This window comes from Mercenaria mercenaria, chromosome 11, assembly GCF_021730395.1.
Source record: "Mercenaria mercenaria strain notata chromosome 11, MADL_Memer_1, whole genome shotgun sequence".
NCBI classification, from domain to species: domain Eukaryota; kingdom Metazoa; phylum Mollusca; class Bivalvia; order Venerida; family Veneridae; genus Mercenaria; species Mercenaria mercenaria.
This window is the reverse complement of record NC_069371.1, coordinates 52,053,281-52,071,665: the sequence shown is the minus strand read 5'-3', so window position 1 is coordinate 52,071,665 and position 18,385 is coordinate 52,053,281. Positions and strand designations below refer to the sequence as shown.

Below are 18,385 nucleotides of genomic sequence, written 5' to 3'. Positions count from 1 at the left end.
TGCAAGTACATACAGCTATTACTAAAAGGCATATAGCTTTGAAACTTATTTTTTCTTTTTCTAGATCAATTACCTACCTCACTGGGTCAAGTCCCATAACTCTGACATGTATTTTGGCCAAATTATGCCCCCTTTTGGACTTAGAAAATTCTGGTTAAAGTTTTGCGTGCAAGTACATACAGCTATTACTAAAAGGCATATTGATTTGAAACTTATTTTTTCTTTTTCTAGATCAATTACCTACCTCACTGGGCCAAGTCCCATAACTCTGACATGTATTTTGAGCAAATTATGCCCCTTTTGGACTTAGAAAATCCTGGTTAAAGTTTTACATGCAAGTTACTATCTCCAAAACTAATGCAGATATTAAATTGAAACTTCACATGTGTCTTCGGGGTTATAAAACTAGTTGATAGAATCAAGTCCCATAACTCTGACTTGTATTTTGGGCAAATTATGCCCCCTTTGACTTAGAAAATCCTGGTTAAAGTTTTGCGTGCAAGTACATACAGCTATTACCAAAAGGCATATAGCTTTGAAACTTATTTATTCTTTTTCTAGGTCAGTTACCAACCTCACTGGGTCAAGTTCCATAACTCTTAACATGTATTTTGAGCAAATTATGCCCCCTTTTGGACTTAGAAAATTCTGGTTAAAGTTTTACATGCAAGTTACTATCTCCAAAACTAATGCAGATATGGAATTGAAACTTAACATGTTTCTTCGGGGTTATTAAACTAGTTGATAGCATCAAGTCCCATAACTCTGATATGCATTTTAGTCAAATTATGTCCCGTTTCGAACTTAAAACTCTTTTGATATTTAACATTTTGGGTAATAATTTCCTGCTTCTGTGACAATATTTCGAATAGTCGAGCTTGGCTGTCTTACGGACAGCTCTTGTTCATACCATTATGATGCAGTGCTTCCAACAACCATGGAGAGCCATAGTAATCACTCTGCTTGTTTATACACTGAAGTTGATTACTTCACTTGAAGTTCTTCATTTCTCACATATTGCATTTAGTCAAATTCCATAAAACGCAAATGTAAAGGAAGAGAAAGTGTGTCACATGTATGAATGAGGACTTTACCACCAAGATCATTGTGACAGGCAAGGACCCTAATCCTAAGAGTACACCACAGGCAAGGGTACTTGAATTCTGAGGCATTTGTCACTTATTAGTGACATCTCTTGTTCAGAATGTCATTAAACATATAGCAAACATTACTATAATTTCTCTTTCAGATGTACAGCGTTAGTTCTCTCAGTTAGTCATTTAGTTCTGGTCACAAAACAAGCATGCAGATTGTCACAAAATATTGATTGGATAGACCAGTCATTAGCTGATGCAGATGATCATTTAAAAGTAAGTGTGTTGAGTGAATTGAATCTATCTTTGTTTCATACATAAGATGAAAATATACCTGCAATTTCAGTAATGCTCAGGATCATTTAAAAGTCACTCTATTGGATGAACTAATACCGAATTTTGTCTGTGGTCATACACATGAAAAAAAAGTAAAAAATTTTAGTTATAGGATATCAGGATGGGGGTGGGGGGCAGGGCCTCCATCAGGCAGGGCCATTGTTCTTTCACCCTTTCACCCTGTAGATTGCTAAGGGCAATAGTGTGAGATATGATGTGAAGACACAAAATTATGATGAAGTTGTACAATAGTGTGATTTGAAAATTTTATTAAATGATACTGAGATGTGATAGTAATATATTTTTGAATCAGATTACTGCACTTTCATCCTATCAAACTAAGGGCCAAATTGTGATGTGGGCAAAGACATGAAAACTTGATAATGCAATAACGTGATGTGAAGGTGTAATAGTATAATGCAAAAATTAGATAAAGCAAAAACGTGATGCAAAAGTGCGATAGTACAATGTGAAGACTGAAGGTTACAATAAGATGGCATGATAATTAAGAAATAATAAGTTCCCAAACGTGGTTTATCATAGAATAACCCGATTTTGAGTTCTTATGCATAAGAATATATCACGAAGGCCGTAGGCCTGGGTGATATATTGTTTCGCATAAGAACTAAAAACTCGGGTTATTCTATGTGAATCACACTTGGGAACTTATTAATTCGATTCTAACACGACATACTAGTATCAACAGTGTTAGAAAAAGTGGTAACTACTTTTTATGACCGTGCTATGCATTGCACACAAGTGGTTTATTGCAGAATAACCCGAGACAGATTTTGCTCTACATGTATGTAGGTTATTTGCTGGTCGTGTTAAAATACAATGCAAAAATGTAGAAACATGATGCGAAGGTGCGATGATAATATCAGATCTTTGTATAATGTTTTCAAATCACATTATGATGCCATCACATTGTTTCTTCTCATCTCATCTTATTATTCCACTGATGCCCTTACTAGTCTACAGAGTGAAAAGGCGCAACAACGATGACCCTAACTGAACACCATACTTTATAAGAGTAGGGGAGTGCATTTCATAGACAGTTTAAATCAAACAGATTTTTATCATGCCTATTATTGATAGCAATTGTTCAGCTTAATCTTTAACATTGTGAATCAACATGGGGCAGATTACAGTATGTTAGTCTTTGTTCCCTCTTTGAGAAAAATTGAAATGAGCCACACCATGAGAAAACCAACATAGTGCATTTGCGACCAGCATGGATCCAGACCAGGATCCATGCTGTTCGCTTTCAAAGCCTATTGCAATTAGAGAAAGCAAACAGCATGGATCCTGGCCAGACTGCATGGATGTGCAGGCTGGTCTGGATCCATGCTGGTCACAAATGCACTATGTTGGTGCAGCTCAAATGCTGTAGTGTTGTCTCCCTGCTTGTTAAACAAAATATTCATCTCAAAAAGGAAGGAAAATTGAATTTAGATAAAAAGTCATCCTTTCTTTTCCTAAATGGTGAGCTTAGTACACAGAGAATTCTACTGCAGGTGTAGAGGTAATGAGTTCAGTCACTTAGTGATGCAAATTTTCTCTGTTATGATTTGACAGAAGAAAATATGTCTTAAGTGATAGGCCTCCTTTGAGGAAGTTGCAAATTACTTGAGGAGAACAAGTTAGAAATGGTACAGGAACAGACTAGGTTAACTGACTTCTTTTAACATAAATGAAATACTGCTGGCTGAGAACCAGTTGCCAGACAAAGAGTGGTAAACCAGTGGCTGGACAAATATTTTGATGATAAATTGCTCTTGTGATCAAAACAAGCAGTCAAAATATTTTTAAGCATCTCTTTATCTTTAATCTTTCCAACAATGCATATTACAGATAACCTGATTCTCAATTACAGCTACAAAAGCAATACAAGCTACATTGATATAACACATTGATGAATACATAATAATGCAATCAGATATAGAATGAAAATAGTGCAAAAATTTGACAGGCCTGCATTTTGTATATTTAAAATTGTGAAATTTAAAGTAACTCTTGTCTTCAGCACATATAGAGTTTTTCCATCCCTCTTGGTAGTTCAACATGTAAGATTATTGCACATGCGCAATGTTGTCTCATGCCTCATTCAGTCTAAAGGTTATTTTGTAAAGAGAGGTGAAATACCATCATGAAACTTAAAGTAAATAAAGTGGGCCTCTGTGGCCGAGTGGTTAAATGGTCAAACCACTTGCCCCTCATCGATGTGGGTTTGAGCCTCACTTAGGGCGTAGAATTCTTCATGTGAGGAAGCCATCCAGCTGGCTTACGGAAGGTTGGTGGTTCTCGTGATGAAATCATGCATGAAGGGGCACCTTGGGTCTTCCTCCACCATCAAAGCTGGAAAGTCGCCATATGACCTATAGTTGCGATGTTAAACCCAACAAAATAAAAATAAAATAAAGTATATGAAATCTTGTGAAATAGTGTTTTTATGCCCCCGGCATCTACTGATGCGGGAGGCATTTAGTGATCGTCCTGTATGTCCGTCCGTACGAGGTTAACCAAATTGGACACGTTTCGTCTATCATCAATACCCCTTACTAGAATGACTTGATACTAATGCAGATGTAACCTGTGAACATTCCTCATCTTCAGACATCACCTGACCTCAGTTTGACCTTGACCATGACCACATTTTGGACTTAGGTTGCTTTATATGGGCCATCTCTTGGTTAACCAAATGGGACCGTTTCGTCTAGCATCAATACCTCTTACAAGAATGAATTGATACTAATACAGATGAAACCTGTGACCATTCCTCATCTTCAAACGTAACCTGACCTCAGTTTGACCTTGACCTTGACCTCATTTTGGACTTAGGTTGCTTTATATGGGCTGTCTCTTGGTTAACCAAATGGGACCATTTCATCTAGCATTAATACCGCTTACAAGAATGAATTGATACTAGTACAGATGAAACCTGTGACCATTCCTCATCTTCAAACATCACCTGACCTCAGTTTGACCTTGACCTAGTTTTGGACTTAGGTGGCTTTGTATTGACAAGGATGCCACCGGGGGCATCAAGCGTTTATTGAACGCAGCTTCTTGTTTTTCATAGACATGAAGAATAAACATCTGAATTATCAGTATGAAACATTGTCACCAATACTGCCAAAATATAGAGGTTATTACATTTGTTCATGATCTGGTCCTGTCAGGATACTCGTTCCAATCTTTACTCGTTTTCATTCCATACAATATGATAAGAATCTGCTCAAATCTGTCTGATAAATTTATTCAAGTTGCTTGATAGAATTAATCTACATGTTTTAGTCTTTAGATTTTGGTTTTACAAGTACATTTTGAATGTGTACAGCTAAATTGTATGTTCTGAATTTTGACATCTCATACAGTTATTGAAATAAAGGGAGAAAGCAGAAATTTAGAATAACATTGTTGAATTTTTATGCCCCCACTTTCGGGAGGGGGGGGGGGGACATATAGATTTACCCTTGTCCGTTCTCTGTCCGTCCGTCCTTCCTTCCGAGAATGTTGTGTCGCGCCTAGCTCCAAAAGTATTTGACGTAGAGTAACAAAACTTTACAGGAATGTTGGTCAGCATGTGTAGTTATGCACCTGGGGTTTCACGTCCGGATTCATTCAGTCATGTATGAGTTATGGGCCCTGACTTTGTAAGAATTGGTCATTTTAGTGTTGTGTCATGCCTATCTCCTAAAGTATTTGACGTAGAGTCACAAAACTTTACAGGAATGTTGGTCAGCATGACTGTGAAGTTGTGCATCTGGGGTTTCGCATCCGGATTCATTCAGTCTTGTAGGAGTTATGGCCCCTGACTTAGTAAAAAATTGGTAATTTTAATGTTGTGTCGCACGTAGCTCTAAAAGTATATGACCTAGAGTCACCAAAGTTTACAGGAATGTTGGTCAGCATGTGCAGTTGTGCACCTGGGATTTCGCGTCCAGATTCATTCCGTCTTGTAGGAGTTATGGCCCCTGACTTAGTTAAAAATTGGTCATTTTAATGTTGTGTCGTGCGTAGCTCCAAAATTATTTGACCTAGAGTCACCAGAGTTTACAGGAATGTTGGTCAGCATGTGCAGTTGTGCACCTGGGGTTTCGCGTCCGGAATCATTCAGTATTGTAGGAGTTATGACCCCTGACCTAGGAAAAAATTTGTGTCCTTTGTCATATAGTGGGGGCATCTGTGTCCCATGGACACATTTCTAGTTTTTTATAACCTTTACCCTGCTAAATTTCTAAAGTGGACTGGTCCATCATTCCATTTTGGCAGTACCACTTATTATTCAAAGGGGTGTTTACTGAAAATTTACTAACTGAATAGGGAACAGTGCAGACCATGATCAGACTGCAAGGATGTGCAGGCTAATCTTGGTCTTCACTGGTCGCAAAGGCAGAAACACTTGCTGCGAGCAGGCTGACGGTTAAATCTAAAAAGATTATCTAGTCAGTATAGCAAGACCAGTAGTTCAATTTTGCTACTGTTTGTAAAAGATGTTAAGCCCATAGTAAACAAAACAAACTAAGTTGATGATATTTCATGTTATGTACATTTATAGGAGATAATTTAGATAGATGAAGTTGACCTTGTTAAATTGAAGTATATATAAATATAAGATAGATTATCAGTTTCTAGGAAGTAGTAAAATTGTAGTAAACAAACAGACAAGGGGAATGAGTAGAAATACAGGTAGTAATGGGTGCATTTATATGGTAATTTTTGGTGCATTTGTAGGAATTATCTCTTTTTCTGTATAAACAAAGAATGCATACAGTCAGTCCTGTGTTAAAGACCACCTGTGAACAGTGATGACTTGTGAACAGAGACTACCTGTGAACATTAATGACCTGTGAACAGAGACTACCTGTGAACATTGATGACCTGTGAACAGAGACTACCTGTGAACAGTGATGACTAGCGAACAGTGACGACCTGTGAACTGTGACAACCTGACTCTAAAGACAACTTGTTCGATTTTCTTTATTAAAAAATTCTGTAGTATATCAGTTCTTAATAAATCAAAGTTTTTTGTTTATTACAAACTTTATTATTTTGTTATTTCAGGTTTTGCAAGAAGCCAGTTTTAACTTGGCTCCTGATGTACGATCTCCATCAAACTCAGTTGCTTCTGTTGATAGTCAACAACCAATGATGAATGGTCATGTGACTCATTGTAGCCAATCATCACAGGTCTAGCAAATATAGCTTCAGCCAATCAAAAAAAGTGTTGTTTCTGTAAGCAGTCAGAAGCAGATTCTGATTGGTCAGTTAAGCTTCAGCTTCTACAGACAATTTGTTATAGTCTTTGTGATTGGTTGAGTGACTTGTTACAACTATGATACAAAGCTTCACAGAATAAACAGATGTATTGCTTCACCTGGCATTCTGCAGTAGATTTAAGCTTATGTAAATAACTAGCAGCAGGCATTGTGTTGTGTTACAGATTATAACCAATCACTGCAGCTGTAGCAAGTAAAGCTTCAGCCAATCCTAAGTGTTGTTTCAACTAGCAGACTTGAGCAGATTGTTGATGGCCATTTCGAGTCAAGTAAAGAAGTAGTGAACGACTGCAACAGATTTTGTGGTTATTTGTACTGACTCATTACAACCAGTCTTTGCATGTGTATAAAGAAAACAAACAGTTACCAGGTGTTGATACTTGAGATAGTCAGCCAGACATGTTTGGTCAGATGACTTGTTGTGAGAGATCAGTACAGGACTTACAAGTTAACCAAGTCATTATAGTGATGTTTTCTATAACATAAAACAGGTAAAGCCATTGGTCATGTTATTCATTGTGACCAATCACCAAAGAACTGATACACAAGGCCTTGTTGTTCAAATCGGAGCATCATTTCTGCAGTCTACAGATTGTGAACAATAAGCATACCAGCTTCAACATCAGAGATTGTCAGCAGTGCCAATATTATTTTAAAAGGACAGCTGAGTGTATCAGTCTTTAGACTCCTTTGTTAAGGATCGTTATTTTAAGGTGGATCTTGTTACTTTGTTAAATTATTTAAGGTGATCATGTGATTTAGTTAAACATGGCTTGTAGTTCTATATAAAGATTCATGTGCAACCAGAATCTGATGTACTACAGACGCATATAAATCTGTAAAAGTGCATCTGCTTTGAAAATATGGTTTAGGAATATTTTTGGCATTTTAAAATAATGAAGTTGAAAGGAAGATGTTTCATTCAGAACAAGGAAGTTGTGTTGAGACGCAGCTGAAAATATAAAATGTTGTGGCTTATGCTTTAACCTTTAGACATGAATAATTTACAACTTCTTGGTTGAGAACAGTAAAATCTCACTTCTAGTCACTCAATTTAGCTGGAAGCATTCATACCATTGCACTTCATGTTTTGAAGGTTACCGGAAGATTTATGACAAAAAATCAGCATCTCTGAGAGCAGAACTCGCAGTTGGTACTTCAGAGTGGGTTGAGTGTAACTTAATATTTTGTCTTGTCTTCTTGTGGTGATTAATCTTTGACCATTTCATTTGCAGGCTAAACATAAAAGAGTTCATTACTCTTAAACATTGTTTTCTGACACAGATAAAAAAGTCATAATTGAGCCGCACCATGAGAAAACCAACATAGTGCATTTGCGACCAGCATGGATCCTGACCTGCCTGCGCGGAGGATCCATGCTGGTCGCAAACGCACTATGTCAGTTTTCTCATGGCGCGGCCCATATATTCAATTTTTGTCGTACATTTTTAACACACTCATCAGCATACAATAACATTAAGCTAAAAGCAACTCTGTCATTTTACCATTCTTTACCTTGAGTTGTTGCAATCAGGAATTTGTACCAGGAATCTGTAAATCGTTTATGCCTTTTGTGAGTAAAATGATGTGCAATTATGACTTAACATGTTGTAACTTATTGTTCTTGTGAGTTTTCGGGACAAAATGATATCAACTCGTGCCTTGTATTTGTACAACAGCAGAATTAGCATAATTTATTATATCACCATCAGGGCTCCGGAAATTTTGATAACTCAATCGGTCCGAAATGAAAATCCTGACATCGGCGCTACCCCACCCACCGCATTACCAATATACCATATTTTGTAAAACGTGATAGAGTAAAGAAATAAGCATGTCATGCATTAAAACTGAGTTACCAGTCACCGTGAGTTACCATACAATGAAGACAGTTATTCTGTGTTATATGTGATCATTTTTTTGTTTAAATTTCGATGTTTTCCGAGAAATACTTGCAAGGATAAAATTGCCGAGACATTGACGCCGTGTACGGAACTAGTCTAAAAGCCAACGCACATGACTTCGGTACCGTATACACGGCAGATACTTTTTGATGTTTCCTCATTCTTTGACGGAATTTTATAAAATACAATGCGTAAAAGTGAATCAAACGACACATATTCTCTACTAAACAGTCTCAGTATTTTAAGAATAATCTGCCATGGACCGAATGTGTACATTATGTGAACGCTGAGATCGAATTCACCGCATGCGAAAGGTCACGCGGGTTGGCCATGGATATTTCATTTTACTGTCGTTGTACTTCAATAAGAAACTACATTTTATTAAGTTATATGTTCTCTTCTGATGTAAACAAAATTTCAGTTTGGAACGTTTTTTTTAAACATCGATTTGATAAACAGCGCCACTCCGGTTTTCTTTATCATTCATGTTTGGCAGTCCATGTTTTTTTTTCTTTTTATTTGTACAGTCGGGTGGCAAAGACGATTTTCTGCACTTGTTTCAACTGGAGCCCCAACAAATGAATCGTGTAATTTTTACAAATCAAGTAATTATAAAAATTATTTTTATTGGTTTCCTGTGTGATGTCTCATTAAATGCAGTGACCATTTGTTTTTTTACCTGTGATCAAACATAGCCTTTTGAAATAAACCATCCGTTGGATTCTAAATAAAAGAAGTGGATCCCCGTCGAAATTATTTGGATCCAGTCAGAAACATTTGGAAACAAGTCAAAAATGTTTAATATATTGCAGTCGGCTGTCTGCAAACATTAAGGTAAAAGATGTGCCGCGCGAGTACTGATTGCATCACGTGCTAATTACGGACCGATTATCAAGGTGACAATCAGACCATTTGACACGTTTATTGATTATCTGAGGGTGCGACCAACAATTTCCTGCTTGGCAGGTGATCGTGTATTGAGATTTCAGACCGAAATTTATACTTTTCTCCATTTTTACGGGACCGATTTTTTTCGTTTTTTCACTTCACGATTCGGTCTGAAAAGTCAAAAATCGGTCCAAAACTGACAAACCGGCAAATTTCCGAAGCCCTGATCACCATATAATTTTCACTTGATACTCTAATTCAATTGTGTGATCAAAGACAGTGTTTTATGTACTGTAATATTAGAAATACTCGTGAGAGATTAATTTTGTACTAATTTTGCATCATTCTTTGAAGATTTTTTTCTCTAGAAAGTCAGATTTTAAATACTCTTATAGGAAATGTCCATTTTATGCAAAAATTAAATCTGTCATTATCTAACCAGTTTTTAATTTTTTTTCTTTTCGCATGATGAAATATCTGCTAATACATTAAATAGACCACTTTCATGCAGTTTGTTAGATTTTTTTCATTTTTATATACCATAATATAGCATTGAAATATAAATGGCTTCTTTCCAATTGGCAGCATTAGATGTTGGTTTTTAATTTTTTTACGCAATCAAAATTGCATTATTTTTCATATATTCATATCGAGACCACTTACTCGAAAGGTAGGGGGGAGTAACTTAAGGTTTATAAGTTATAACACTAATCTTCAGTCCTTATACCTTTAAAAGGAATATTGAAACTTTATTGTCATTACACCACATGACTTTATAGCTTACCTATTCTAAGAATTGGTAGAGCTGTTGCACTCGCCCAGTCTTTGGCTTCTGCATCACAATTTGGTGAAGTTTTTGTATGTTAGCTGGCATCTCAGTAACCACTAGTGAGAACGTATTAAAACCTCATGCACTTATCTCGTACGTGGTGATTTGACATGCTATAGTTGGGTTTCATAACTATGCTTTCAATTTCACAAAGTTATGCCCCTTTTTTGACATAGCATTTTATGTTTAAGACTTAGCAGTATATCACAGAACCACAGAAACATTGGTTAAACAAACAAACCTCTTTAATTAACAATCCACCTGTCTAATTCTTGTTGTACATTACTGGCCTATGTGACTGAATACTTAAAATATTTGCCAAAGTTGTTTCCCTTTAAAACAAAGTGCCATTTGTAAAAAAATGAAAACAAAAAATTGATGAAAACTATGTAACAGTTCTTTCAGAATGGCGATTGTTTAAAGGTGTTGAACTGTCCGAAAGGGTGTCCCTTTTTGCAGTCCTTTTCCAGAATTAAGTGTTTACATCAGTGAATTTACAATTGTTTTGTGGATTGATATACTTGATTGTGTTATTTGCTGTTCTATTTTCATGTGAAACAACTCTTCTTTCTATGATTTGCTGTTGTTTGAATTTTGTTTTTCAAAATATGGACCTAACCATTAAAGACATATAGATTGAAACTTCACACACTTAATACTGATGATGATCTGACTTTCACCACGAAGGTTATAACACTGACTTTTCTTAATATGAAGTTTTGTCCCTTTTTGAAGTGATGGTTTTGTTTAACTTCTTTAGTGACAATGCGTTTGAATAGTTAGGTGTTGCTGTCCTCTTGACAGCTTTTATCTTTAACCTTTATCCCTGCTGGTGGCAAGTGCTTCTGCCTTTGCGACCAGTGCGGACCATCTGTGCAGGCTGATCATGGTCTGCACTGTTCGCTATTCAGTCAGTAAATTTTCAGTGAACACCCCTTTGAATAATAAATTGTATTGCCAAATTGAATGATTGACCAGTCCATTTTTAATTTAGCATGCTAAGGGTTAAAAAGCTTTAATTGTTTCATATACTCTTAATTATATATATTTAAATGTCTTTGAAATATATGTCAGTGCTTTTAAAAAAAAACGATATATACATTGTGTCAGTGTAAAGTGTCAGAGAAGCAGCTCGATTCTTTAGTTTAGAGGTCTCTAATCTTTACAATTCTTGATCTTATTTAGTCCAGCTCGTTGATGTGAAACTGCTGGGGATCTATATAGGCTCTGTCTCTTTGCATAGTTTACAGATATATTAGCTGGTCATAACATCTGATGTAGGTTTGATCCTCACAAATTGTTATTTTATTCAAGCAGCTTTGCAGACTCTTTGGTTTGACTTAGGTGCCTGCTATTACGCCCAAGTTTAAAAATGCAAAGTTAAGTGTTAAAGTGTTTGTTGAGAAAAATCACTTTGGTTTAACTTCACCATTAAAGCTGGAAATTTATCATATGAGTCTGACCATATGTTATTGTTTCCTCAAGTACAAAAGAATGGCAAAGATGAGGTTTTGAGTCATATATTTTTTCACATAAAATAAGTTTTGATAGTTTTTATTTTTGAAAAACCTGTTGTTATCATTATTTTAGCTTGAATAGATAGAGCTGCTGCACTCACATATTTATTGGTGTCAGCATCCCAACAGAGTTTAAAATCCAACAATACATTTTAATTAGTTCCAGTGAAAATATATGCAAACCTTACAGTGCCTATGTGGAGCTATACTTTCTATCTTTGTTACATTATTTATGTCTATGTCTCAAAACATTTCCTTATTAGGGTATATATGTTTTCCCAGTTACACTATAAATACTCAAAATATTTTATTTTTTCATTCTACCAGTAATTCTTTAAAGAAAATCATCCTCAGAATTATGACAAATTAAAAAAAAAAATTGGAATCTGCTTTCATCAGTTAGTAAATGTAAATAAACAGTAAAAATAAAGTGATTCAGTTTGTTTCAGTCAGTGTTTTTAACATCACTGAAGTAGTTTTTAAAACATGTAGAAAAGCTTACTAGGTTAATCACACACTAGAAATGTCCTCTGCCCCTCATCGATGTGGGTTCGAGCCTCACTCGGGGCGTTAAAAATCTTCATGTGAGGAAGCCATCCAGCTGGCTTACGGAAGGTCGGTGGTTCTACCCAGGTGCCCGCTCGTGATGAAATAATGCACGGAGGGGCACCTGGGGTCTTCCTCCACCATTAAAGCTGGAAAGTCGCCATATGACCAATTGTGTCGGTGCGACGTTAAATCCAAAAAAGAAAAAAAAGAAATGTCCTCTAAAATAGAGAGAGTATTGGCATAATACCAGCTAAGGGGATACTGATTTGGTATTTCATAGAACAACTAATATCCCAAACAGTGATTTGTCATTAAGTAACATCACTGTTCGGAGTTCGGTTTTGAAGGAATTATATCACAGTGTCACACAGATCAGGAGATATAATAATATGCATCTGAACAATAAATGATAATTTTATTCAAGAACAAATGATTAATTGAGAAACTTTTTTTTATTCTAACACACTATCAAGGAATAATACATGTATCTACATCTTTGAAAGATATCACTAAGCTTTCATCTTTTGACTATGTTATCTAACAAAATGACAGTAATTTTTAAATACTCAAAAAGAACTTGACAAAAATCAGTGAGTCGCTTCCAGATTACATTTAAGTTAAAAAAAGAACTTGTTTGAAAGTAACAAATGGGAAGTGTACTATTATCAGTGACTTAACTACTGATTATTATACGTGTGTTGAATTCTAAGACACACTGTACTGTGTTTGTACCTTAAGTTGGTTTTTCTTGAAGATTGCTTCTTGACATACTGCTGATGTTTTTGATATAAGTGTTTTGAATGTGTAATATTTTTTGTTACTTTTGCTTGTTGGAAACAAACTTATTAGGCATTTTTTTGTTATTTTGCTTGTGTTTTGCCATATAATGATATTCAAAAAGGTCAAGGTCAGGTGAAAGGCCTTCAGCCATTATGACCATTTTGTTGTTATTTTGCAGTTATGCAACATTTCTGTCGCCTATGTATGCAACATTCCTATAATTTGCCATAGAACAGGTTATGTATGAAGCATTCCAAATATTTTTGTGTTTGTACTCAATTGTTTTTAGCCTATTATTGACTTTGATACGCAATATGCATCTTGAATAAAACACAAAATATCAAAACAATCAGAAATTCATTTTGTCAATAACAGTAGGTGGGCTTGATTCATACCGCACTGGTCTATTCCGACCAGGTGACAGGTACAACGGAATTTGCCTTGTTGGGCTATTTAGCATGTCCTACCAAATTTATGCGCATGGAACAAGCCACACTGAAATTAGTGTGTTCCGGGCTAAATCAGTGTACCAGGTGAAATTTGCATACACAGTCAAGCCCACCTTTTGTTTCTCCGTCCTTACTTCAAAGAAGTCTTTTGGTGAAAGGAAGGTTTATTTATAAACCAAATGCTTACTTTTTAGCTCACCTGAGCACAAATTGCTCAAGGTGAGCTATTGTGCCCGGTCATTGTCACAACAATAGATCTTCGATTCCATGATGAATCCATAAGATCCAATAATTTTCCTCAAAAAAACTCATGGCTGCCAGAGGGTGTGGTCACTTTTCCCTATATAGTGGAAACTTTAAAAGTCTAGTGTGAAACTGCTTGCTCGAATTTAAAATAATTTTACACATATGTCCTGGTGTGACCCTCTACCAAGATTGATCAAATTACTCTTGATTCGTAAAAAAACATGGCTGCCAGGTGGCATGGTCCCTTTTCCCTATATGTATGTATTAGAAAATCTTCTTGTGTAAAACTGCTAGCCCGATTTTTAAATAATTTTATACAAATGGTCGTGTGGCTTTCTTCAAATATTTCTGATTCATCAAAAAACATAACCGCCACTTTTCATCAACATTTTCTTTAAACAGCATCTCCTCCAGAACCACTGAATGGATCTTGATGAAAGTTTACACAAATGATCTCTGGGTAGCTCTCTTTCAAAGTTGTTCAACTAGTTCCAGTTTGTTGAACATTTGGGTCTTTTTATGCCCACGAAGGGAGGCATATAGTTTTTGAACCGTCTGTCCGTCTGTCAGTCTGTCCGCAATTTTCGTGTCCGGTCCATAACTTTGTCATTGATGGATGGATTTTCAAATAACTTGGCATGAATGTGTACCACAGTAAGACGACGTGTTGCGCGCAAGACCCAGGTCCGTAGCTCAAAGGTCAAGGTCACACTTAGACATTAAAGGATAGTGCATTTATGGGTGTGTCCGGTCCATATCTTTGTCATCGATGGATGGATTTTCAAATAACTTGGCATGAATGTGTACCACAGTAAGACGACGTGTCACGCGCAAGACCCAGGTCCGTAGCTCAAAGGTCAAGGTCACACTTAGACATTAAAGGATAGTGCATTTATGGGTGTGTCCGGTCCATATCTTTGTCATCGATGGATGGATTTTCAAATAACTTGGCATGAATGTGTACCACAGTAAGATGACGTGTTGCGCGCAAGACCCAGGTCCGTAGCTCAAAGGTCAAGGTCACACTTAGACATTAAAGGATAGTGCATTGATGGGCATGTCCGGTCCATATCTTTGTCATCGATGGATGAATTTTCAAATAACTGGCATGAATGTGTACCACAGTAAGACGACGTGTCGCGCGCAAGACCCAGGTCCGTAGCTCAAAGGTCAAGGTCACACTTAGACTTTAAAGGATAATGCATTGATGGGCGTGTCCGGTCCATATCTTTGTCATCCATGGATGGATTTTCAAATAACTTAGCATGAATGTGTACCACAGTAAGACGACGTGTCGCGCGCAAGACCCAGGTCCGTAGCTCAAAGGTCAAGGTCACACTTAGACTTTAAAGGATAGTGCATTGATGGGCGTGTCCGGTCCATATCTTTGTCATCCATGGATGGATTTTCAAATAACTTGGCATGAATGTGTACCACAGTAAGACGACGTGTCGCGCGCAAGACCCAGGTCCGTAGCTCAAGGTCAAGGTCACACTTAGACTTTAAAGGATAGTGCATTGATGGGCGTGTCCGGTCCATATCTTTGTCATCCATGGATGGATTTTCAAATAACTTAGCATGAATGTGTACCACAGTAAGACGACGTGTCACGCGCAAGACCCAGGTCCGTAGCTCAAAGGTCAAGGTCAGACTTAGACGTTAAAGGTCATTTTTCATGATAGTGCATTGATGGGCGTGTCCGGTCTATATCTTTGTCATTCATGCATGGATTTTAAAATAACTACGCATGAATGTGTGACACAGTAAGACAACGTATCGCGCGCAAGACCCAGCTCCGTAGGTCAAAGGTCCTAAACTCTAACATCGGCCATAACTATTCATTCAAAGTGCCATCGGGGGCATGTGTCATCCTATGGAGACAGCTCTTGTTTGGTTAAAAATAGGTTTTCAGCTATCAGACTTTAAAATTGTTTCTCTAGAGCTTTGATTTTGGCATGTGATATAAGTGGGGGTGACATGTACTTACTAGTATACACTTATTCATAAGAAACATTGAAAATTTTCTTCTCTGAATCCATAATAGCTAGAGCCTTGATATTTGATTTAAACATATTTTATTTCAAACATATGTGCATATTACAATACAATATCACTATTATACATGTTGAAAAAGGATAAGATCCGAAAGCTAAGCTTATAAAGCCTTGATATTTGGCATGTGATATAAAAAAATAGGCGATACAATTAGTAGTTGTTGACCAAAAAAACTTCAGTCAACAACCTTAAAAAGTAAATACTTGTTGACCCAAAACAATTAGTAGTCATTGACCTAAAAGAATTAGTAGCCACTGACCAAAAAGTTAGTAGCCACTGAGCTATATAAATAGTAGTCATTGACCTGAAACAATTAGTAGCCACTGATCTAAAAAGAATTTAAAAGATAATAGTTGTTGACCTTAAACAAGTAGTAGTCACGGACCTAAAAATTTAGTAGCCACTGACCTTTCTTTTAAAGGTCAGTAACTAATAATTCTTTAAAGTCATTGACAACTAATTTTTAAAGGTCATTGACTACTGATTTTTAAAGGTCAGTGACTCTTAAATGTTTTTGGTAAATGACTATTAATTGTAATTGTTTTAGATCAATGACTACTAATTCTTTAAGGTCATTGACAACTAATTTTTAAAGGCCATTGTCTGCTAAATATTTAAAGGTCATTGACTACTAATTGTTTTAGGTCAACGACTACTACTTTTTTAAGGTAATTGAAAACTAATTTTTAAAGGTCATTGATTACTAATTTTTAAAGGTCAGTGACTACTAAATGTATTAGGTCAACAACTACAAATTGTTCAGGTCAACAACTACTATTTTTTTAAAGATTACTGTCTACTTATTTTCAAAGGTCAGTGACTACTAATTTTTTAAAGGCCTGCGAGTACTATTTTTTTTGAAGGTCAGTGACCTCTAAATGTTTAAGGTCAATAACTATTTATTGTTTAACGTCATTGACTAATTTTTTAAGGTCAGTGACTACTAATTTTTAAAAGGTCAGTGACTACTAATTTGTTTTTGTTTTTATATAGGTAAATGGCTCCTAATTTTTTTAAAGGTCAGTGACTACCAATTTTTAAGGGTCATTGACTTCTGATTTTTTAAAGGTTAGTAACTACTAATTGTTTTAGGTCAACGACTATTTTTTAAGGTCAAGGACTACTAATTTTTTAAAGGTCAGTGACTACTAAATGTTTTAGGTCAGTGATTACTAATTTTTTTAGAAGGTCAGTGACTACCTATTTTTCAGGTAATTGACTACTAATTTTTTAAAGGTTAGTGACTACTTTTTTTTTTTTAAAGGTCAGTCATTGACTACTATTTTTTAAGGTCATTGACTCCTAATTGTTAAGGTCACTGACTACTAATTTTTTAAGGTCATCGACTAAATTTTTAAAGGTCAGTAAGTATTATTTTTTTAGTACAGTGACTACTTACTTAAGTAGGTCAACAACTACTCTTGTTTTTAGGTCTGTGGCTGCTAATTGTTTTAGGTCAGTGACTACTAATTTTTAAAGGTTAGTGACTACTAATTGTTTTAGGTCAGTGACTACTAATTGTGAAATTCCGGTGACTGAGGAGATGTTGTTTAAAGGAAAATCACTGACCATATCAAAGCCCTAGGCCTTGTGGTTCCGGACATTTCAAAGTTTTTCCCTGTATGTCTATATAAACCATGTGACCCCCCACCAGGGTGGGGGGGGTCATATTTGACGCTAAGGGAATAATTTGAACACTCTTCATAGAGGACCACTAGATAATGTTACATACCAAATATCAAAGCCCTAGGACCTGTGGTTTTGGACAAGATTTTCAAAGTTTTTCCCTATATAAACCATGTGACCCCTAGGGCGGGGCCATATTTGACCCTAGGGAATAATTTGAACAATCTTTGTAGAGGACCACTAAATGATGCTTCATACAAAATATCAAAGCCCTAGGTCCTGTGGTTTTGGACAAGAGGATTTTCAAAGTTTTTCCCTATATAAACCATGTGACCACCCCCAGGGCGTTGCCATATTTGACCCTAGGGAGATAATTTGAAAAATCTAAGTAGAGGACCTCTAGATGATATTACATACCAAATATCAAAGCCCTACGACCCGTGGTTTTGGACAAGATTTTAAAGCTTTTCCTTTTGTTCGCTATGGCAACTAGTTTTGTATGGAATTCAATTCTTCGAACAGTTTTTTTTAAAAAAACAAGCAAAGGAACATCCCTGGGAAGTTTAATCAAATTTGACTTGATGATTTAGGAGGAGATGTTGTTTATAGGAGTGTGGACAGATGGATGGACGACGGATGTTCCTACGTCTGTGGCTACTCTTGTTCTATTGTTATTTTAGCCACGTAAGTATGCAAATGTGAGCTCGGACAGACGACGGACGGTAAGCTAATAACTGAAATTGTTAAGAACAAGTTGGGAAATACCTCTTTCATGGATTCATTTAGGCTGGCCATGCAAAAAATTGTATTTAACAGAATGTAACACAACG

General features: G+C 36.2%; 1 protein-coding gene across 6 annotated transcripts in view; it reads left to right on the top strand.

Moving 5' to 3' along the window:
* LOC123531610 (transmembrane protein 98-like) overlaps window positions 1-8,080 on the top strand; it is a 57,073-nt gene extending 48,993 nt beyond the window's left edge. For all 6 annotated transcript variants that reach the window (XM_045312723.2, XM_045312724.2, XM_045312727.2 and 3 more), the window contains 2 exons: window positions 1,250-1,370; window positions 6,498-8,080. In XM_045312723.2, the coding sequence (XP_045168658.1) occupies window positions 1,250-1,370; window positions 6,498-6,629 (253 nt within the window). In that variant the 3' untranslated portion in view covers window positions 6,630-8,080. The remainder of the gene's footprint in view (window positions 1-1,249; window positions 1,371-6,497) is intronic.
* The last annotated feature ends 10,305 nt before the right edge of the window (window positions 8,081-18,385 follow it).